Below are 25,103 nucleotides of genomic sequence, written 5' to 3'. Positions count from 1 at the left end.
AAGATTTCATTTAATTGCTAAAATAATATTGTTTTTAGTGAAAGAATAATTAGATTTTAGGACAATTCTATCATGAAAGACATGCATATATTTTTCAGGTAAAATTCATGATGATTGAAATTCACATGAACTTCACTTGAAATTAACATGATTTTCACTTGAAATTCACTTAACACAATTTTCATGTGAACAATTCATGTGAATTTCACACGAAGGTTCAATTCATCTGAATTTCACATGAACTCTGTCATAATTTTTTTTGCTCAATTTGGTGAAAATCGTGTGAAATAATTTTGCCTGTGTATACCACATAAAAGGGAATTTTCGTTAATTTTGGCTCATATCCCTAGGTCTGTCTGAAAATACAAATTTGTTTACCCTGATCTACCCATTCTCTAGCATACATTGTATGGCAGGTTGTTATTTTTATGGCAAAATATTTAGGTACATGGTGTCTCTATAATTATTCTGCTGGATGCTTAGTGGTTCATAAACACTAAGTACTTATGCCAAAAGCAAATGTTGTACCAGTACATATAAAATTCAGACACTGTCCATATCAAAGTGATTCATGGTGAAGAAAAACCTACCGAACGAATAATCCTTTTTTTAGTCTACATATGCAATATTTTTAGGTATCAGTTATCCTATTTATATTCAGATCTATACTTTTGAGAAAATTATAATTTATCTCCAACTAATATCAACCAAATCGAAAAAAGTCAAGAACGATAACTCTTGCAAAGTGCTAATTTCATGTACAATCTATGTAATTTAAAATAAATAATTCTAAATAAGAAATAAAAGTGAATTTGGTGGTTTTTTGCATGCATAAATCATCTCCTGTCTGATTTTTTTTTAAAGACTGATATTTAATAGATGAGAATAAAAAGAAGGGAGGGATGTAGTGAATTAAAAAAAAAGATGAGTTAAGTAATAATGTAAACAACACCAGACAACTAAGTTATGGCCGTTTTATGACTGGATTACTGTGTATGGTGTAAAACATTTTATCTCTGTATCACATTAGATGACAAAGTCATGGCCCATTCATCATTGTAAAAGTACATTTACAGTGTACATTTCTCCTTGGTCAATTTGTACTTGGTATGTGTATAAACAAAGGTAGGTGCAAAATATATCTCATATTCTTTGATGTGCACCTGATCTGTAACCCTTTGAAGTTTGTTTTGCATTTGTGCTTAATTTAGGGTACTTACATGTATTTCCCTGTCAGGTGGTTTGTCTATAACAAATATTTTGTCTCGTTTGTTCCATTTACTGCTTATAATTCTAGCCTCAATGAAATTTTCTTTAATGTCTTGCCAACTGTTATTTTGGGTCCGAATTTGGGCCAAATTCCAAAAGAGAGATAAGTTCAAAATAGCCCAAATTTCATTAGTGGAATTCCTTATTGTGACTTGAAACATCGGTCTTTTCATGATTTGTACATGATTAAAATGGAGATTTGTATAATCTCCCCACTGTATCATTTTGTCATCCAGATTTTCCCAATTGTGTGGTCTGTAGGCCCCTTCCCCCAACAGCAGTGTTCTAGGATTCCTATTTCCCGTTACCCGGGCAAGTGAAATTTGGATCAGGGAAAGTTAGGTACTCAGTTACACTTTCCCGTGGCAAGTTGAAAACTTCATATGCTGTAAGGATTTGTTTTGTTAGGAAAGCAGTCAGTGACTGTGGAAAAGTTGATTTTATATGGATTTTTCCCGAGGAAACCTCAATTTCTGAAAAATCCTAGAACACTGCAACAGTCAAGGGAAAATCACAGAAATAATTTTGGAGCTTGTGCATGAGATCATTGACCCTAGTTTGAAGTCTGTTTATAAGATCTGATTGTAAACTCTTTGAAAAATATTTTCATGTAACCTTAAACCTGATCCTTAATCCTTTGATGTTGTATCCAATACACTAATAATAGTTTTGTGTATTGGGTGGGATAATTATCTGTATTGTCATTTAACATATTGATATTTTGATTACAGGGAATTTATAGGATGATTAAAAAATGATCTTTTGGCTGTTTGTGATTCAGGTGAACTGTCATATGGAGAGGAAAGGGTTTTGTTCGTTATATACATGTATGGTTATGTCATGCTAAGAAAAATGATGATGCTTGGTTGGTACAGGTATTCTTGGAAGGCCCAAGTGAATAGATTGGATTTGATTGTCCAAACAATATTTTGTTACTACTGCTCTTGGAGTTCAGCTTCAAGAGAGTGTCCACACAAATACCAGGCACATGACAACTTTTGTTTTAAATGCATCCTTTCTCAAAATTGAATCTTCACCATTTTACATCAATTCCATTTAAGCATCAAAGTAACTTGGACTGATTTCTTTCTGTTTCAAAGGAAAGCTTGAAAGGCTTTAGTGAAATTGAATATGATACAAACATATCACTGATTTCAAGAATTGTGTCCCTTACCCTTGGTATACCTGCAAAAGTTGAAGAGAAATAAATTACTTAGAAAGCATTGAATTTCATTGAAAAAGGGAGATAACTGATTCATATTGCAAAATTTTGTTGCTTTCTAAGGAAACTGTTTAATCATTTTCAGAGCCATCCATTTTTGATAAAAAAAAAATCTTTGTACTATTGGACATACAAATGATGTAAACATTGGAACAAATATTCCGTTTGATAAAATTTACCATCTGCCATCCATACAATAGGAACTGCCTGGTTTCTAAATGGACAGTCTCTTAATAAGGCTTTTTTGGGAAAGATCAAGTTTTAAATAGAAAGGCGAAAAACATTTCAGGGAGTTTTTAAGCCTAGACATATTTCAATGAAATCTGTCCAAAGCGAACCCCTTTTGGATGTGAAATCCCTGTCCCAACCAAACCTCTTTTGAACTTTATAATTGGTTCAGATAAGACAGGTGTTCAGTTTACCAAGGTTCAAAATATATTCAAACTGATATAAAAGGACTTTAAAAGATGCCTGGTTTAGTAAGTTTTTTGGATTTAGCATTTCGTTTAGACAGGCTTCACTGTGTAGATTATACATGTACCTCTTCAATATTGTTTTCTATTGCAACAATTACTTATACATGTACAAATTTGATTTTTGATTAGAATTCAAAATTTATCTTCAAATGTTACTATCTGTGTGATAGAATGGTAATAAACAAAATATTCTGGATAAAAATGATAAATTTTGTTTTTTACCATACATGTGATACATACATGTACATGTATGCATAATTTACCTCAAGTATTGTGTCCATGACAAAGTTAGATATTTGTTGGTTTCATGGAAAATGGGTCCTGATCCCAGATTTCCGGTTTTGTATTGCTTAATCATATCATTTATATGATAAATGTTCTCTGATGTTTTGTCATGTTTCCATAGTGTACATATCTGTCATAAACCAACTTTTTTTAAGCACAAACTGTATCTTGCCAATTAACCGAATTCTCTTTTTTAAAGAAGAATTGTGATATTCATGGACACACTTGGTTTTGTTCCTATTTTAGAAAGTTTACCGTAATTATGTCCACAAAAAGAAGAGCAGAATTGACAGAGAGATTTTTATGATGCATTTTGAACTATAATTGAATGCTTCCATTACACATCTGATATATATTCATGTTACAAGCCATCCAGTGTATCAAAGATTTATCATTGTTTTTATTAGGATCAGTCATGAGGCCAATTTGCATGCTTCAAACACCTGACTGGCGGGTTCAAGTGGAAAAAAATTACATATCATTTAATTAAGAATTATTGATAAATTTGTCCTGTTCAAATTTTTATTTGACCTTTTAGGAGAAAAAATAGTGAAAACACTGGATTTATTCCTGGACCCGAAATTTTTTACTAGACATTACCTTTAGTCCAAGAAACCACAAAACTTATTTTACTAACAGTGGTTATAGTTGGTTTCCCTTAAGTCCATGGTTTAAATATTGAGGTCGAACAGGTGCCTTTACTTCTATGATATATGTTAATCTTGTGTAAATATATTTATATGAATGACTTTATCCCTTTTTGGACAGTCTACTGTTGTGACTTGGTGATGACCTGATTGCTGACCTTTTAATGGTAGAATTCTAAACATGGCTTTGGTCATGTATATATAAGGACCACACAATACAAATCTAGATTTGAGAAAAATTTTTGTTGTAAATGATATGAAATCACACAAAAGTAATATCCAGGGTTGGTAAAAGGTTTATATAAAAGTTGAAAGAACAGTTGGTGCATCCAATCTTATTTTGGACCTAATACAAAATTTTGAAGAACATTCTGCACTAAAATGTACATCACATCATGTATTGGCCCCTGGAATATCAGTGGAACAATAAAGTTGTAAATGATACCTTGTTTTAAAACTTTTAAAATTGGCACCGATTTGCATGACCACGTCCATGATAAGGAAAAAAAGGTAAACATTATGATTTTGATCTTTTTGTTGGTTTTATTAGCATTGTTGGTGTCTTGGATCGTAGACCATTGTAGGAAATTTTGCCTTCACCTTAATTGACCAGTATAGACGAGGATTTTGTAATGTCAATTTCAGGTCATACAAAGAAAAAATAAGCTTTCAATACCATTTCTGTTTTTTTTTTTTCTGATTATATGGTATTCCAGTAATATAGTTTTCTCTTCATGGAGCTTTCGAACCCAAAATGTGGAAAATTTCAAAAAAATGAAGGCAGGAAGGAAAATTAGTGGTTGAAGAAATTTTTGCAGAAGTTTGTGTTCGTAATATTCAAAACACGTAAGTCTGAAGACTTATTCATACAGTATAGATGTCAAGGAAAGTTGCAACTTCTGCAATGACATGTTTTGAACCAATATGGAAGAAAATTGGTTTTTATTGATGCATATTTTGAAATAATATATTTTCCAAAAACATATAAAAAGAGTAGACTATTTTTTTAAAACATGAAGTATTGCCTTTGTGGTTGGCGAATAAGGGGTGCATTTCAAGAAACCCCCTCTTAGAAGTAAAAAAAGTGTTACGAACTGTTAGAACAGGTTAAAATCGGTTATTAATGGTAGGAGGATTTTTTCAGAATATAATCCCCTTCCTTACCTTGCTAAAAAAGTCAGGCGAAGAGATGAAAAATGAAAATACCATATGATTTTCACACTCATTTTTATGAATCAATTCTTCAGTGCTAATCATACATTTTTCATGTAGGGAGTCTCAGGGAATACATGTATTAAGCTGCAAGGTTGTCTTTTTACCCACCCTTACAAAAAGGGTTGAAAGACAGGGGCGAATCCAGGATTTTAGATTAAGGGTGGCACAGTTAAAATTTTCGCAGAGCAGAGGTTAAATTTTTGAAATGTTATTCTAGAGTGGGTGCAATGTAGATATCTTTTGTGGTAAAATTGGTGAGAAATTTAAGTTTCAATCTAAAACCGCCTCAATCTACCCCTGACAACCCATACTTTGCAAACTTTAGGGGAGGGGGCACACCTGCCATGCCCCGCCTGAATCTGCCCTTGAAAGATATGAAATGCTGTGTCATCTTTACTTTCATTTTTCCAGTTTCTTGAAGAGAATTGTTTTTTCTTGAATTTCTCTTACTTGTAATTAAAGGTCTGGTCTCAAATTTTAAAATAAGTTACAGCAAATTAAATGGTTAACTTCAGTTGGTCTAAAAACTACTGGCTATGTGACTTAAAATATTCACTTTTTGCAAGTTATTAAAAAGAATGCTAATTTGGACAGAAAATTTATCTCGTGCATTTTTTTATGCAATACCTAGGTCACGTTTATCATGAAGTTACCTTGAAACAAGTATATAAATTTGAAAAAAAAAACAATAGCATATCCTTCCAGCATGATAATAAAATATTGAAGATTTTAGAATGTTTATTTTCTTATGACAATTTGTGAAGATTTTTAGGTCTCAAAGTAGACATAATTGCTTTCATGCTTCTTTCTATTTTTAAACTTTCACAATTATCCGAGATAATTGCCAAGACATAAAAAATTGGTGACAAATTACTAGTGTTTCGACAGAAGTAAGTCTTCTATGGTTTCTTTATGATTACAATTTGTCACAGAAAATTTTGTAAACAACGTTATTGAAAGACGCGGTTGCCAAGTTAATAGATGATATAAGTTGATCAAAGTTCGTCTTGTAGAATTTTGTAAGAAATATGCATTTTCTGATATTTTGACAGAAATGAATTGAAGTGGAGAGTTGTAAGAAATGAATGTATTGATTTCCTATAATGTAATTTGCTATAACTAGTGTTAGGACTATGACTGTATAAGAATTTATTTATGTGTGATGATGTAATCCGATGTTTTATTGAGAAAGATATACAGAAATGTGGTGTTTTTAGGATTTTTGCATTGTTGTTGTTGTTTGATTTATGTTATTGGTTGGACTTTTAAAAATGTTCATATGTGAATGTCTTTAAGGATGAGCCACTCCACTATGTAGAAATTAAGAATAAGGTATGTAGGAGTTCTTTCACAGACATTGATATTTTCATAAAGTTTAGGTTAAGTTTGGTTATAGGAGGAGGAAGGTAACGGTGCTGGGACTAGAGGGCTTGAATATTGGTTGTTTGGTTATAGAGGGGTAAGATGAGGATGCTGGGACTAGGGGGCTTGAGTATTGGTTAAGTTTGGTTGTGGGAGGGGTAAGATGAGGATGCTGGGACTAGGGGGTTTGAGTATTGGTTGAGTTTGGTTATGGGAGGGGGAAGATGAGGATGCTTGGACTAGGGGGCTTGAAGTTCTTGAAGAAGTTTTTTTTTAATATCAAAGTTCATGGTGGTCAACATATCTATCTATAAATGTATGTGTCTTAATTTTTATACACTTTCAACTCTCTTTGATTGAAACATTGCTTGGATCAGGCAGTAAGCTTCATGCTTTCAATTCAATTCACTTGTGATGCATTTGTTTCCAATTTTAGGAAGGTTGGGGTGCCAATTCTGCCATCTTTAATCTTTGGCTCTTCCTCATATTCAAGGATTGACTTGTTTTGAATCTTTTTTTCCCCTTAAAAATCTGGTAATGCCATCATGAAAATTGGCACTGATGTACCATATTAACATTCCTTCAGTTGTTGACTTAATTAGTACAAAATTAGTGTCATTTTATGCAGCGGTTCCAGTTATTAGCTTTTGAGTCTTAAAGATCCTGGACTTAGGTAGAGTAAAAAATCCATCTGATGAAAACCAAAGGTTGTCTTCAGTGTAGTGAAGGTCAAAGTCCACCTGCAGTGTGTATGTGATTTTTGTAAAGTCTTGAATCAGGAATGGAGCATTCAGGACATTAGACCTACACTAATTTGAATCATTGCTACATTAGTCAAAACATTAACAGAGAAATTGCAACTTTTTATCATTTTCTAAATTTGAAAGAAAGTTTAAATCTCTTGGTGTCCGGTAAATGTTCCTCAGATAATTTTCATGTAAGCTAGGGAGGACCAACTCTATTCCACGAAGTTTACTTTTTTCCTTGCTATAATAATTCTGGTAGGTAGGTTTGTGAAATACTAATTTCCTTATTATTGGTAAGTTAGGTGGGTGTGATATGTTGTTATTTTACATAACTAAACAAGTCTCAACAAAATAAATGGTTTAAATTACAGTAAATGCACTTTTATCACTATTTAATGGTGCATAGGGTGAGATTTACATGTTGTACTTTTGTTAATAGACTGAAATACACGGAAATCAGCATGATATCAAATTTACCCATGATAGAGGGGGTTTCCTATTTTAATTGATTTTTGACCTCATAGAAGGTGAAATGCAAAAAATTTCACCAGCATATAGCCTAAATACAAAATAGTCAATCTTGTTGTTTTAATCATGTTTTAGTGTGTGTTGAAGTCTACATTTATCCTCTTGCAAGTTGCAAAGGGGATAAAGTATGTCTTTTCCAGGGATTTTGTTACCCTCTTATTGCGGCCCAATATTGGCTGTTTCCCCTGGAGACTTTTTCCAAAATGTTGAAAAATATTTTTCCCAAAGGTAGGAAAATTTCCAATTGTTAGGCATAATTTTTTGAAACCAGGTAAAGAAGCCAGTGAAATGTTCCTCGAGAAGTGATTTCTTGACTTTCTTCACTTTCTGGAAATTTTTTTTTTGCAAGTTGCAACCTAATGAATATTGGGAGTACATAATTGTCAGTTCGGTATCAGTTTTCAGTTCCAGATTGGCATATGATGCGTTTCTGTCCACCGTACCATATTTTCCCAATGTGTTGAAAATATGGCAAAAACTTCTGTGTGAAATGGCTGTTTTTTAAACAAGGAACAAAATCACTGTTATCCTACCATATTGTACAATTCCTCAATTAGTTTTCACCATTCTTGGCTTACTCCTATAAATTCCCCAGATCTTGTGTAGTCAGCCAATGGTTTACTACACAGTGCTTTGTAGATTTGTAGTTTTCAATGTATTTTTACTAATATTCAGGTCAATATTGTCGCATTAATGAACTATAGACATACACAAATTTGAGCTGATTTACAAATCTGTCCGTGTGCAAATTGTAATTTAAGGAGTATCCTAGCTTTCTTATTATTTTTTAGTTATACATATATACTGGTAGTCCTTTGGATTATCTATAACTCTATCGATTATTTTATGTCAAAGGTCAAGGTAATTGATTTTTATGGTCATAGTTTAAAGGTCAAGGTCACAGGGATACACTTTTACAGCTTTGGGATGGCAGTGTCAAGTGTTAATCTCTGTTCTGTTAAGCTGTATTGCATGTCTCTTTCAAATCGAAGGAGGGCCATTGAAATGTGAGAACAGAATTTCAAATTTATCACTGCAGTTTTAAAATGAAGGGAGAATGTGGTATTGTAAGCTTGCACAATATTGCTAGCAATCTTTGTCATGCCTTTCAAATGAGCATGTCAAGCTTGGTTAAATTTATATTTAGATATTTGCTTAAGGGATTATTTTTTTCTTATGCAATTTGTGTGTATATATTTTAAAAAAGCATAGAAAATTAGATGAATAAGGCTCAAATCTGTCATTAATACTGGTTTGACATAATCTTCAGCCTTGTAGGCATTGTTCGACATGTAATTTTATAGGAGTATTCATTTAGAAAGGTATGCCATGATATACAGAGTGAATTTCCATAGGGTTTAGATTTGATTTGTATAGCAAGCGTATAAGCTTTTGCTGAATGTTTATATATATATATTTATATTTGTTGTTTGGGACCTTTTGCTTTGTCAAAAACCTAGGCAGAAATACATTGTATGCATTTCTGTCTGTCTGTTTATAGGATTTTTTATTTGTTTCTTTTTTCACTGTTCTTTTGGTCTCAATTCTTTGTAATTTCCTTTTGGTTCAATTAACCTTAGACTGAATCATATCAATGATGTCACACTTCTCAAACAAGGGTGGTGTAGACCATAATGGTTTGAAGTCCAATTTGTGTATTTTAAATGTCTGACATGTCTTAGTCTGGGCTGTTGCTTTCAAAAACTGAACACTTCTACCGATAAAGTTTTTTTTAATGCCGATCTTCCTATACTATTAAATTTTATATCTGTGATTCATTTCTGTCACTAGGTGTCAGAAACTAGAACAGTAAACTCATAGAAGAAAAAAATTAACAGTTTTAATTATCAATACAATAGCAAGGATTGTAAAATATGAATCGATTATGCAAGTACAAAGTATTGAAACACACAAGTAGGGAACACTCAAAATGACAATCTAAAGCTTGACCATTAACTGTATTTGAAATGGGAAGCTTTTTTATGCTCCATGGCCATTATGCAAAATGTTGAAAAATATTTTTCCCAAAAGGGAGGAAAATTCCCAATTGTCAGGCACAATTTTTTGAAATCAGGTAAAGAAGCCAGTGAAATGTTCCTTGAGAAATGATTTCTCGACTTCCGTGGAATGTTTTTTTTTTGAAATTCGTAACCTAAGGAATATTGGAAGTACCTATTTGTCAGTTCTGTATCGGTTTTCAGTTCCAGATTGGCATATGATGCGTTTTATGCATTTATGTATCTCTGAAGTTGTCATGGATCACCTTTATAAACAATACTCTATAGTATCTGATGCAGGTGGTAAATGGACAATTTTAGTTTTCAATGTGAATCGGAACTCTGGACTTTATTTTCAGTCTTTGAAAGCAGTGGCAGATCCAGAGGGTGTGCAGGAGATTGGCACCGTCCTTCTATTGGAAAATTTGTCATTTTTATTTGTAAAATTGACGAAAACTGGCAAATAATGCCTTAGCACCTCTTTTTCTGAGAATTCTCAGCTGGCAGCCCATCCCCACTTTTCAAAGTGTCTGGATCCGGCTCTGAAAAGGTAGCATACCACAGGTTTCTTTGTCTTATTTCTATAAAAAGGTTAATTTCAAATCTGTCGTTGTTTTAAGTATTGTTTGTTGACTTCTCCACTTCAAAATTTCTTTGTTGCCTTCCACAAGAAATAATCACCGTCAGCATTAGAATGATATATTTGTTATTGACAGTTCAAAGTTTAAATAAAGCGTAAATTTCAATTGTAATGTACGACTAATCCATTACAAATACTAATGGACTTCAACTATATACAAAATCGATTGATGAAGTTCTTGTAACTTCATTCATATCTCATATAAATATTTGATTGATTTTTCCCGACCTGATGGAAAGGTAAAAATTTATGCCTGAGTGATTATGTCTATTTTGCATACAACGGTATTTTTATTAGGAATTTGTGTTTGGTCTAATTAAATGATAGGTTTGGTGTTCGATGATAGAGCATTGATTAAATACTTTTTTTAAACATGTATGTGTATTTAAAAAGGCAAGGAAGGTGTTAAAGTGTGACTAATTGATCGTGTATGATCTTGTGTTTTATAAATTAACGATTAATTGGGAGGTTCTGTGATAATTTGGATGTGTGACAATTTAGTAAACATGTCTGTGACGTAGATTTCAGAAGGAATGTCTGTGAAATGGACTGAAGGTTCCAAGAATTTTTAATCTTATCTTGGGCAGAAATAAATATGAAAATGGTTCATTGATCGAAAGTTTGAAATCAACATTTAAAGAAATAAGAACAGTATAATATCTGGATTAAAGGCTATGAATATTAATTGAAATGAATAATTTATTTTTAACTCATAATTGGATAAGGATTATGGATTTGTATTAGTGGATTAATACACTGAAAACAGTGCCAAGTTGCGCAGAATTCCATAATATTGTTATTGTGCACATTTGAACACACATACGCCTGGGAAAATAATATTTTAAATAGGGCTAATTGAGGAAATAAAGTTTAAAACATTCTAAATATGGAGGAAAACATTCTAAATATGGAGGCTAAAACAAATTTTAAATTTAATACATGCAGTAGGATTTCATAAGATTTTGTAGATAAAAGTTAATTCATAAAAAAAGGTGACTTTCCTTTTTGAAGAGCTAGATTTATGCTTATTTGGGATAAAAAATGCTATAAATTTGGATGTAATTTGCACAGATGGTTAGCAGTTGATTACTGGATTTGAAGTAAATGCAATTTATACATGTAGTGACTTTGAAAAAAATATTTATTGAAAGCTTGGGAGGAAATGATAAGAATTTATGACAGTAGACATTTAAGCATTAGGAGAACACCATTGTTGAAAGGAATTTAATTGAAAGCTGTGTCAATAAAGGACTTTAGTCTTTCGGTTAAGCCAAACTGCATGTACATGTAGATTTGCATGTATTCCACAAAGGGAGATAATGCAAGTCGTCATGTTTACATTTGAAGACAATGACAGTTTAAGATAATCTCATTTAGTTACTAGATTTGACAGGTATAACTTTTTTTTTTTTTATAAATTTCATTGAAGATATTTCAGTGATAGAATTCTGTGTAAATGGAAATGTGATTTTATTTCTTTTAATGGATAAAAAAGTATTTTCATGGATTTTAGGAATAATGAAAATAATAGTATTGATCGTTGTTGATTAAAGTTTCCTTTGGAATGAAAAGAGATTCTAATTAATTCTGAAGTACTTTGAAGTAATATAAATGTTAGATCTTTTATATATTACTTTAATTCCTGAAAAAGGATAATAATTTACTAAGTAATGCTCAGGAAATTGATGGAAATTGCGTAATACAAAAACAGTCTGACGTCCAACATGGAAGTATACTTTGTGGACAAAATATTTGAAGTCATAATTCGGTGACACAGAATTGCATCTAAAATATAAGGATTTTGATGTCGAAAATTTTATAAGGTTCTTGACTAAAGGAAGGTATGAGGTATTTTTTTTAGAGGGAATACTTCCAGGTGCCTACCGATGTGAAAATAGCGAACTTTCTTTTGAAGTCTTCAGCTTAATTCTATCAAACGGAGTGAACAGCTAAAAACAGGAGCTCATATGCGCTGAGGGATAAAAGCCTTATGAAGTGACCATCCAATGACATTTGCACAAAGCTAGACTTTGTTAAAAAAATTCTGTTTTATTTTATCTAATAGTATTAACTGCTAGAAACAAGAGCTCATATGCACTTACGGCTGTAAAAACACTAAATAATTAGGAAGGACCATTGGATGTCAATTGCACAAAGCTGCTGATGGCAGCAATTTCTAGAACTGTATAAGAGGATTCAAACTTGATCATCTAGAAAACTTAATATCGTAGAAGATTGGAAAATTATATAACCACCTGAGCACAATCTAGTGAAGAGATTTATGGTATTTTGAGAAGGCTTATGGAACTGAAAATATCCAGGAAGCTGCCTTTACTGCACGTTCCTGCTAGTTTCATATCATCTAAGGCTCTTACGCTCTAGATAGTTGAGTGCATCATATTAATATTAACTCAAGTACCACTGGAATGATCATCTGAGTTTTTGTAGGGAAATTATTGTAAACCTAATCATGTAGTCATATTCAACCTTGAAGGCAAGAAATTGAAATACAAATTTGATAGCAACTTGCTTCAACTCTCCTAATGAAGAAAGGAGAAACCACAATACTGTCTTAAATTACATGAAAGATAAAAAAAAAGTACCAGTAAGCACCTATTGACTTTCCAGGAACCAGTAGTTTTATGAATGTGCAAGTAATAGTACATTAAGAAAGGAAAACAATTCAGGAATAGAATACTACAACCACTTAAAAACTTCTTAATGAAATTTGAAAGTTTATAATGGCTGAAAAGCAGCATTTCTGGATCTATGAAGGGCTTTGCCAAACATGGATGTAAATGCATCAACTCACTCAAATGAAGACTTATACAGCTTTGGTTTTACTACTGATGACTTAATTGCACAGCTTGAAGGTTATTATTAGAATATGTACAGTATGGCTTGGGAAAATTTTTTATCATTTTCACCTGCCCATGGTGGTTAAATGGGATGATGAATATGTACAGTACAGTTTGGGTGAATTCTTACATTTTCCCTTGCCCATACCGGTAAGATGGGAGGCATACATTTTGGGAAATAGATGCAAATTTTTATCCTGTAAATATGGTCTTTCTTATTTATGAAATTTTTTGCTATTGTAGTCCTTTGAGGTCATATAAGCCTTGCTGTCAATAAAAATGAACTAAAACCGATTCTTAACATGGAATATTACCACTAGGTCTTTTTGCCTATTTTAGCTTGTTGCCAAATGAAACCTAATGGGACAAATTTGTTTTCAATGATATGTTTTGGTTTATTATAAAAAAACTTGTTTTGGTACTTGATTTGAATAATTTAAAAAGTTGCATTTTCACAAGTTTTGATAAAATGACCTTAAATAACAAAACAGAAAAAAAATACGTTTTTATGTAACTGTTTTCTGAAATAGTTAAAATGCTTTTATCAAAATTTATCTGCTGCTAGGTTTTGTTTTTGTTTTGTATTTTGTTTTTATTTTATTTTTTTCTGACAGCACCTTTTGACATGTATTTAGGAACACACACATTTCTGAATTGCAAAACCAAAAAAAAAACCTGTTGAATTTTGCAGTTTAATCTAACATCCATTTTTGAAGCTGCCTGGGCATAATAAAGTGTCTTAAAGATCTTTTGTAGTTATATTGTAAACATACAAGTTCATAGGTCATGTTCCGTTAAAAAAAAAAAAAACCAAAAAAAAAAAAACCAAAAAACTACCAAGACAATTTACTATAGGTAACATTGAAAAGTGCTCATGTTTTTTAAATCTTGTTTGAACAAGCACAATAGCTTCATTGATTTTGTACTTTTTATATTTGATATATTTGTGGTACAACCCAACTCAAATATGGATTCTATTAAGATATTTGCTTACTTTAAAGCAGGCATTTCTTATCTAAAGTGGTCCCATTTTGATCGAAATCCTGTAAATACAGGGTATGGAACGTTCAGAGTTTATTTTGTTTATTATGTAACAGAGTAGGAGAATAGTATGCAGTAAATCATTTTTCTGGCTCATTTATATCTACCTGTTTGTTTTGAAACCTTGAAATATTATGGTTGTGTTTTTTGGAAATTCCATGAGAAAAAAGTTATGGCCCTTGATTTGTAGGTCAAATTGTTTTTTAATATTTATGTGAAATAGCTCCTTTTATCTCTGAATTATGAAACTGGAAGATGGATGTTCATACTCCCACTCACCAAGTGACTGGTATTGGAATCACATTGTCTGTCTGTCTGTTTGAAATTTTTCACAATTGGCTCATTGTGGATGGATTGGTCTCTAATTTCGTAATTGACTTCATAAGGATAGAGCATTTGCCGTAAAAGATTTTGATAAACTCTGTTTTGTTGGTCTTAACCATTTTTCATTTTATTGAACAAGGAAGGGAAAAGGGGGAGGTTTGTGGTGTATATCTAGCATGCTAATAGGTGCAGCCTCATGGTAAATGTAGTCCTGGAGATTATTTTGCTGATTTGATTTCTCTGTTTTTGATTGCTTCAGAGATGATTGTGTCTTGTCTTTTAAATAAGTTTTTATTGAAAGATTAATTTGTCAAAGTTCACTGTATTGTACCTATGCATTTTATCAATTCTTTCTCGGAAGTGGTTTATTAAAGGTTCTGTATAGAAAAATTAGATTTGAAAAATATTAGTCATTTGCATAGGTTGTTTACAAACATTTCAATTGATTAATTCGAGGGTTTTAAAAACTGGCTAACGCTGCATGCTAATTGATAAGTTAAACTACTATGTCGCTCGGCCATGAAATCATAATCAAAGGCTTTGTGTATTGCAGTCAATAATATTAAGGTGTTTTAATGGCTGACAACATTGTGAAAAATCCAACAGCCGGAACTCAACTGAACTTGGCCTTAAGTTTGGATTTCGGGATACGTGACAAATATGGGATTGCAGATAATTGAAATTTTGTATAATGATATTAAGTTGTTGTTGGATTTAGACCACAAAATTGGTCGAAGATTTGGAATATTTTCATGATTAATTTCGTACAATCTTCATGATTAATTCATTAAAAGGTAATAAGCAGGTTTAATATTGTTTTGAATAGTGGTTTAAAGATTAGAAAAGTTTTTTTAACTGCATTATTTTTATGTAACCCAAAAAAGTTTTATATAAAAAAATGTTTAGGGTTTTGCTTCTAAGTATTTTGTTGTTGATTTTAGGTGAGGGATCAGGTGTGTTAAAAGCTTAAAATAAGCCTGTTTATGTTCTGTACAAGCTATCATTGGCCAGATCAAACCATTTATAGCTCCCATTGTAGTTGGTCCATATATTTATATACTGGTACCATACACTTTGACTACCAGTAGACAGGCAAAAATTTTTCACATGAAATTCGTGTTAATCGATCTTCACATGAAATTCACATGAACTTCACATGAAATTAACATGATTTTCACATGAAATTCACTAAACACGAATTGCATGTGAACAATTCACATGAATTTTACATGAAGGCTCGATTCACTCGAATTTCACGTGAACTCTGTCACAAAGTTTATTTGCTCAATTCGGGTGAAAATCATGTGAAATAATTTTGCCTGTGTATATATATTTGTAAATTTCAAGATGAAATATTTGTCTTTTGTGGCTGTAGTGTTGATTTGCTTCTGTGTTGTTTTATGGAAAGAACTTCTGGCTGAGTTGATGTCTCTTTGATGTATTACATGTTTTTAACCATATTCAGTCTTGTTATATTTGTTTGGAAATTGAAAGTAAAAATGTGTGAATGACTGCATCCTTTTATATTTTGTGTTTCTAGGAAAGCTACCTGACAGTGCACCAGGTCATTTTTATACTCCCAGTTTTTAGTGGAGTCCTGATTTCTCATTTATTCTTTAGTTTTTTTTGTGTACTGTGAAAGTACTTTTATTCGTGGATGCCTGAGTTTTCTTGGTTTAGGGGAAAAATGACAATTTGTAGATTCTTTAATAATTTGATTTGACAACTCTTTGTCACAATTGAAAGGGAATTTTCCGTTTTGTTGGGAACCAAATTTGGTGGTGTGTCTAAGCAACAAAAACCACAAAAATTGGTACCCCACGAACCATAAAACTTCTGGTAATTTGTATTATTGATAGTGCTTTGTCTTGGTCCCTTGATTATGAATAATAATTGTTTAAATCATGGTCTCTTTTCTTTTACATTCAGCAGCTTTAGTTGCTATTACAGGTCTCACATATGAAGTTTTTCCATAGTATTATACCCTGATTTATCTAGTGGGGATATATTGAAATCAGTTGTCTGTTTTAAACATTCCAACAGTCTGAATTTTGTAACAATTGTTTGATTGATTGATTTGTTCTTTGGATTGTGGCTTTGTATAGAGCATATATTGTAAGAGTAATCAAAAGAACCAAAATTCTAGTGGAAATCCAAAAGAATATAATCCAGGGACAAAGACCAGACATGGAAAACAGACAAACACAACAAAGAACATAAAGTAACTAAAATAATACTTACAAAGTAACCAAAGTAAATGAGCAACTCAGACTCCACTGAAAACTGGGAGCATAGACCAGGTGCACTGGTAGGGTAAGCTGATACCTTCCTGAGCAAGAAGGGGTACATTGTATATATCCAGCAGGACTAGGGGTTCATGTTACATGTAATTTACTTTAACCTCATAAACGTCTCTTGTGTTCTCCCCTCCCCTTTCTTATTGCAAAGATTTATCAAATTCATGTGTTAAATCTGTTATTAACCATCCTTACTTTAAAATTGTTCTGTTGCTCAATTTTCAGTCATTTCTAGTAAATTCTTGATCAGGCCTTACAAAACGTGCAGTTCATGCACACATTAACAATGTCATGCATTTTCTACCTGCCCAGCAACTGATACATGTACATGTATTTATATTCGATCAGACTTGAAAGCGCAATTGTTTCTTTATAGCCCAGTTTTTTATCAAGTTTTTATTTATAGTAGAAATAAGAAAGTCAGGGTCCTTTAGACGAAAACAAATTTCATGAATTACCTTTTGATAAAGAAATTTTGTAAAATATTTATTCCTGGTTGAAGGGATGTTTTTTTTTATGTGTTTACTTTCAGTATATGTACACAATGTAGATGTAGGTTTTCAAATTAGAAAATTTTGGTAAGCATGATCATGTTGAGTGAGGTAGGGTTGTTGGTTCAATCCCCATCCAAGTTACATCAAAAACTTAAAAATTTGCAGTCACTGCTTCTCTGCCATATTTCACTAAGTATTTAACAGGCTAAGAATGACAACTGGTTGGCTCAGAGTCAGAACAATGTGTCTGAGTGGGGTGACATGCCTTCCTGTGGACTAAGTTGCATCTGTTTGCTAGCACAGTAGAAATCTGGCACAGGGTGTTGAAATAATTTTTAATATTTAATACAAAGATGGTCTATTCTATTAGTTAGGCTCTAACCCTAAAATGTAATCAATGGAAATAGTCCACTTAATTGTTTGGGTGGCCTATATAAATAGCTAGAATTATACAGGGATGGATTTTTCCAAACCCTTACCATTCTATTTTTTTTTTCTTTAATTCCTATTTTGCCAATTTCCACTTTGTTGAACTCCAAAAATCATGTGTTTCTTCAGTTGATGAAACATCATTTACAAAGCTAATTAATATGATTTGCATATTTTAATGATATACATACATTGAAGTAGATGTAGAAATTATAAAAAAAAATATTTTTAATAACATATGTATATGTGTACAGGTTAATTCCAAAACATTTTTTTTTTCATTTTTCTCTTTAGATTATAAATATGGTCGCTGAAGAATTATAAGTACATGTATATAATGTTGATTAAAAGATTAAAAAAAAAAACCAATTGGGAATTCCAGGAAACATGTTCCAAACAAACTCTCTTAGTATGTAGTCAACAGGACCTTGACTGCTTAACAACTTTTCCTTTTAGCATGGCTAAAAATACCCTATCAGCATGACCTAATTTTTGTTATCACATTAATCTTCTATACATGTTTGAAATAAGTCATGGTCATCTTGTTACAAAACAAAAAGATTTTCAGATTCTTCTTGTTTTGTTTGATTTTTTTCCCCCAACAGAGGGATGGTTATTATGTACCATGGGCTTCAATGTTCTGTTGTTAGGCAGAAACGAAAAAAAACTTGCACTTGTTGGCTTGATAAATGTCCTTAATGGTGACAAATAAATTTTTCATGTTTCATGAGATTGGAATTAAATTGTTTGTCATCTTTGTTCATTCATGTAGTTACTGGTATATTTTGTATTAGTGTGTCAGCCATGGATGCAGGGTACCAAATTTTGGGATTCCAAATGGGTAAGATAAGCTAGTAGCATGTTTTTATGCTATCACTGACTTGTAACAACTTTGTTTTTGTTTCTGCCATCTTCCTTGATCAGTTTTCTCTCTTCTTGAGAATGAGGGAAGGAATAAAAAAGGATGCCACACAGTTTTAGATATAAATTTTATTTTTCAAATAAGCTAATTTCTAAATATAGAATAGTACTTTCACTTTGCATGCTATTTATAGACTTACTTTCTCTTTGCAGTCCTGTGTGGTGAGAGGCTGACACAGATGACAAAGACATACAATGATATTGAGGCTGTTAATAGATTATTAGAAGAAGTAAGTTGTTTGTTATGTTTCTATGGAAATAAAAGGAGGAGGGCTGTTAGTCATATTTTTGTGGCTTTGAAAGTCTCATAAGATCAGCTGTTTTTGCGATTCCAAGCTCAGGCTAATATAAGGCTTAAATTGGAAAGAGTTGTGACATTTTAGAAGTTGGAATCTATAACTCTTTCCCTTTTATTTGTCAGATTTTTTTTATATTTACAAATATGAAATGACTTGCAGTTGAACCCATAAACTCTTTCCCCTTTATTTGTTGGAATTTTTTTTTAATTTCAAGAATTATTTGGTAAAAAATGTCCTTGAACCTTTGATTATTGTCATTATTGCAACATGTCGTTGAAAATTACATTTGGTGTCAAATATAGTCAAAAGTACAGTCAAACTTATCTAATCACAACCTGTTCACACCGGTATATTGTTTTGTATAACTGTATTAAAGCATCCCTATATGGTGCATTCCACATGGAATTAACCTGTTTATAAAGACCACCTCTCTTATGTAATCATGATTTTGCTCTCCAAGGAAAGGTCATTCATAAGACGAGTTTTACTATAGTTCATGTTTTGTTACAGTGGGTTTCTATGAAAGTATACCTTGGTGTTTATCATTTGTTTTGAAAAATCCTTGATGTTGTCTGTCATAAAATCTGGACGAATATCAAAGTGATTTGCATATATAGGCAGTTTCTTATTTAAACAACATTCTGGCCAATCAAATTGTAGTCATTTAAATTTTTTTTCTAGGCACCATGATTGTAAATTTACTGGCAGTTTTATTTCAGGCCAAACTTGTTAGTCCCCAGCATTTGTATCGTAAATCCAGCCAAATTATGTAATATGTTAATTATGCTGAAAACGAGGAAGATTTAACATCTCTGCAGAGGACTGATCTGTCCCGATATTTGTACGGAGAATCTGTTTTGCAGATAATGATTAAATGCTCATTGATGGAACACTATTTTATAATAAATTGTATTATTTTGGAGTTATTTTCTTCTCTCTGGAATATTGATATAGTTTTCTTGATAGAAAATGGATTTGCTTATTTCTATAGTAAGTTTTCAAATTACTATACGCAGATTTCATAATATCAGCTGTTTCAACATTTATCGTTTTCTTGTTTCTTTACCAAACTATGTAATTTTGAGCAGCACTGTATTGTCATAAATAGTTAAAATATCCTGAACAAGTTCTGAAATTGGAAGTTATGAAATAGTAATACTATTTGTTAAATTAAACCTTACACATTTGGAAAAATAATCATTTTGTGAGGTATCTTAAAATAAAAAATGAGGGAAGAAGCTGTATTTGTGTAGATTTTTACATTTTTATGGTTTGGAAGTTTTGTTTTCCATGTCCTCTTTTTTATTTATTTCATTTCGTTTCTCATGTGTGAAATTTTATAAGAATTGTGGGCATTCTTTGAGTGTTTTTTTTTTCTTAATTGCCCTCCCCCCTTTTAAAAAAATACATGGTAGTATCTATTTGCTGTCAAAATGAAAATTGAAATTAATATCAAATGTTATAGTTTTTCTTGCATTAATGTAAATACAAATTGATGGTATTAGAATAATTTTGTTTAAACATATACTTCTCTTCAACATTAAGTACTTTTAAAAACCACAATGTTTATATACATGCTATTACCCCATCGTTTCTATAAAATAGGACAGTGCACATCCTTTTAAATGATTGATGCCATTACAATAATTTTTTTGCACTTTTTGTGCAAAACTGTAAACAATACAGAGGTGTCAAGCATGAAGCATTATTTTTGGACTAAATTGTGCATATTGTAAAAAAGAATGTGCTTAAAATTTCTTCCGTACAAATACAGCTTCATAAATTGTAAATTTTTGTTGAACTGTTTTTTTTTCCTGTTAATTCAAGTGAATTATACAAATAATGTAGTGTAATATGTAACGGCCATGTAAATATGGTGAAATGGAGTGCGAACTTCCTGTTAACAGTGCATCGTGGTAACTAAGAGTCTTGAAGGTTTGAAGATGCAATTCTTTTGCTTTGTCAAGAGATGAAGTCACACACATGAAAATTCTTTAATCATAAAATAGTACATGAGTGGATCAATGTTTCTTTTTAACAAGAGAGGAGTGAAACTTTCTGCTTGCATTTACATGACAAACTTTACCAAGATTTACACCTGAAAATACCTTAAAGATCTGGAATAATATAGTGACATGGTTGTTATATTGTTTTTGCAGAATGAGATCTGGATTTTTCAGCTTGAATTGGGCAAACTTTTCTTAGTCACATATCTGAAAATTCTATACGATGAATGACATTGTTTTTGCAGAAGGAGAAATATTCAGATTTGTCAGTTTTATTGGACAAACATTCCTGTTGTGCAAACCTGAAAATTCTTTTAATAATATTGTCAAATTTAACATGGATGTAACTTTGTTTTTGCAGAAAGAGAGAGATTTGGAACTTGCTGCTCGTATTGGACAAACTTTACTTACAAAGAACCAGGAATTAGAGGGAAAAAATGAAGAATTAGAGGATCAACTCAACATTGTTATTGATAAGGTAAGGAAATAGTCTGATTTCTTACCATCAGGGCTCAGAAGAGTAATCAAGTGAACCAAGATTGTAGCCGAAATCAAAAGAATGTAATCCAGGGAAAAAGATCAGACATGGTAAGTAGAAACGCACAGCAAAGAACATAAACAAAATAATAAATTCACAGTAACAAAAGTAAATGAGCAACTCTGACTCCATGGAAAACTGGGAGCATGGACCAGGTGCACTGGTATTAGTCAGGGAATGAGGTCTTGGACCTTCAATTTCTAAGTTAAACCCCTGAAATTTTATTTATCAGGTCCAAGACTTTGATCCCTTCTATTTGACACTAACTGTTGAGAACTTTTGATTTTAAATCTTAGGTTGACCATTTACTTTAATCTATGAAAAGTTAAGAACTTTCCATTCATAAAAGTAAATTTGATCCCTAACCATAAATTCAGAAATTAATGGGTGTTGTAATTACATATATTGCAATTTGGCACTTTAGAAACTTTGGAGCACAGCCTTGTTTTAATTTTTGCAATAATTAAAACTTTGCAAGGATTTACTTATCTACAATTTAAAAAAAAAATATTTCAACTAGAAAAATGTGGAAGAAAGGGAATTTTAGAACTACTAGACATATTCATGTTTGTTTGACGAACTTTGACCTGGTAATTTAGGTACCATTAACATAACCTTAGAGCCTTATATTTTCATGGTTAAATATTTTGTTGCGATTTCAGTCCTGTTTGCAATTTTTAATATTAGCAACCATCTTTCTTGGATTTGTAATACAGTGTTCTGTAAGTTTTGTTCATCTAAATTTTGGGAAGGCTTTATATTCTACAACTAGTAATGAAAAAGGACGTCTTGGAAAGTTGGAATAGAATTCAGGAAGAATGGAAATGTTTTCCTTACATATAACTTTATTTCTGTTGAAGTTGTTGATATCACATTACCAGTTTGGAGTTACACGCAGGAGACATGCCAAAGAAACTGAATTGAAACTGCATTTATAATAATTCTTTTACCTTATTGTTGATATTAGGATAAGGCCTTTAAATAGCTGTTTGGTTAAATAAATGTATAATTGTTTATTTAAGTTATCTTTTTGGCACATCAGACTTTTTAGTAAACACAATTATTTTCTGCTATAGTTATGACATAATCAATATGAACTTCGACACTAAATTTTGTAAAACCCACAACTGGATGAGATGAAAATAACTCCTTAGAATCAACTCCACATGAATTTGGAAAAAGCATGATTAATATCCATTAATTTTATTTAAGACCTTTATCAGGTTTGTAGACTATGAGATATTGGGAAGGCATTGAATTGCCATCTAGATGTAAGATTAGTTAAAATTGTTTGTGTTTTCTGTAAGAAGATCCTCCGAGTATTGGAAGTCACAATTAACATAACTACAATCATATTATTTCAAATAGAATAATATTGCATTGATATCCTGGCACCTGTTATAAATCATCATAGACTTTTTACCAAGGGAAAATTTTTAATCCATGGAATTTTATAAACTTTCTAAACCAAACTTGTTTGGATTTAAAGATTTGTAAAGTTTGAGCAGTAAGTTGGTTTACTCAGGGCTGATGACTTAATTTTACAAAAGTTAAAATTTTAATACTTGGAATTTTGAAAAGTTGGATTACACTGATATCCTGTTTGTGAAGTTAGAGTAGTGAGTTGTTTTACTCAGGGTTTTGAAACTGGTATAGTATGCTCATGTTCAGTCATTTTGGTCAGATTTTGAACTCCTCTGGTTTTATCAATTTCATAGCATAAAAGTACATGAGCACACACAGATCCATCTATTTTTTTCTACTGATATTGTTCTAACATGAAAGACCTTAAAAGATTTTAAATTCCTATTAAATCCTTGTTTTTCTTAAACAGAGCAGGGTACATCTTCAAGAGTCTTCAGAAAATGTTCAGGTTTTACTGTAAATTCTCATGTCTTGTCTTATTTTTTTTCAGGTCAATCAATTAAAACATGAGGTAATATTAAAAGAGAGTCTACTACAAGCTTTCACAGAGTATGAGGTCAGTGCTTCACCAGACGATGAATGTCTAAGGTAATATTATCAGAATATGTAATCATTATTTTATCCTTTTCTTTCTAACTCAGATCTTACTATCATAATTTCTTCAAGATTTTTTTTGTCTCAGAAATTGCAATACTTATTTTATTTTTTTTTTTTTTGGTCTCAGAACTTGCAGTCATTAAATTATCCTTTCCAGTGCAAGAACTAGCAGTCATTATTTTATCTCTTATTTCTGTTGTGTGGAACTTGCAATTATTCTTCTTTCTTGTTCAATCCCTTTCTAATCCTTCATTATCATAATGCGCTGTTATTAAGTATTATGTATTAACCTTTTCACTTTGTGAGTCTGTAGAATAAAATTTTCCATTTTATAATTTGAAATACTGTGATATATTCAGATATTATTGTGTACTTTAGATAATACACTTTTTTATTTTTGATTTCTGAGAAATAAATGTCAACGGTAATATTCAATATTCTGTAATTTAATATTTAATTATTACATATTTTAAGTCAGTCATATTTTTGGTTTCAATAAAAACATTACAATATTTGTCCTAAATTTACATGTACAGTACGTACACAGGCAAATATTTTTCAGGTGAAATTCATGTTAACCTAGCTTCACATGAAATTCATGTGAAATTCACATGAAATTAACATGATTTTCATGTGAAATTCACTAAACACGAATTTCATGTGAACATTTTGTGTGAATTTCACATGAAGGCTCCATTCACCCGAATTTCATGTGAACTCTGTCATTTAGTTTATTTGCTCAATTCAGGTGAAAATCATGTGAAATTCGTGTGAAAATCATGTGAAATAATTTTGCCTGTGTATGATTCATTGAAAATATTATGTAAAAATAAATAAACATTCATTAAAATTGTAACAGTTTAAAGGAAAATTGTTGTTTTCTAAATAGAAATTTTGTTATATTGTAAATTTGATAATTTTATCGTAATTTTGATAATAAGATTTTGCCTATATTTGAGTTAATTATTTTACAGTGATGACAGTTTGCACTCAAGTGGAGTCAAGTCACTTCAGAAAAAGGTTGAATCACTTGAAGAAGAAAATGTAAAGCTGAAACTAGAGGTTTGTGTTACGTCTTTAAAAACAACTAATGAAAAAGTAAATAACTTGGTGGCTGAATATCAAGTAAAGGTTTTCACTTAGTACATTCATGTTTAAATGAAATATCGAAACCTGAAATTAGAAAATTTCATTTAATGGTAGAAATTACATTTCCAATTTTAAAATATATTTTATTTTGTGTTTACAGACAGCTCAGCTCTCTGCTGAAACCTGTGACTATGAAGAGAAAGAAGCGAAGCTTGTCAGTGACTGTGTTCAACAGTTTGGTAAGTATCATAATCACTATGGATAATCAAGGGAACCAAGGTTATAGCGGTAATCAAAGAGTAATCAAGGGAACCAAGGTTATAGCAGTAATCAAAAGAATGTAATCCAGGGACAAAGACCAGACATGGAAAACAGATATACACAACAAAGAACATAAA

At 31.5% G+C, this 25,103-nt stretch overlaps 1 protein-coding gene across 10 annotated transcripts in view; it reads left to right on the top strand.

The window, feature by feature from the left end:
* The window catches only part of LOC148600077 (trafficking kinesin-binding protein 1-like), a 70,135-nt gene that overhangs the window by 29,315 nt on the left and 15,717 nt on the right, over positions 1-25,103 (top strand). For 5 of the 10 annotated variants that reach the window (XM_088559405.1, XM_088559403.1, XM_088559404.1 and 2 more), the window contains 5 exons: positions 18,905-18,981; positions 21,418-21,534; positions 23,510-23,607; positions 24,591-24,678; positions 24,866-24,944. In XM_088559405.1, coding sequence (XP_088415531.1) covers positions 18,905-18,981; positions 21,418-21,534; positions 23,510-23,607; positions 24,591-24,678; positions 24,866-24,944 — 459 coding nt within the window. Of the gene's footprint in view, positions 1-6,293; positions 6,447-10,774; positions 13,261-15,119; positions 15,405-18,619; positions 18,672-18,904; positions 18,982-19,783; positions 20,041-21,417; positions 21,535-23,509; positions 23,608-24,590; positions 24,679-24,865; positions 24,945-25,103 lie in introns of those variants that run through there. The other 5 variants (XM_088559411.1, XM_088559408.1, XM_088559409.1 and 2 more) reach the window with 5 other exon arrangements.

This window comes from Perna viridis, chromosome 13 (assembly GCF_037379345.1).
Source record: "Perna viridis isolate PV_CMFRI_1.1 ecotype Kerala chromosome 13, ASM3737934v1, whole genome shotgun sequence".
In the NCBI taxonomy this organism is placed as follows: Eukaryota; Metazoa; Mollusca; class Bivalvia; order Mytilida; family Mytilidae; genus Perna; species Perna viridis.
This window is presented reverse-complemented; position numbering and strand designations above follow the sequence as displayed.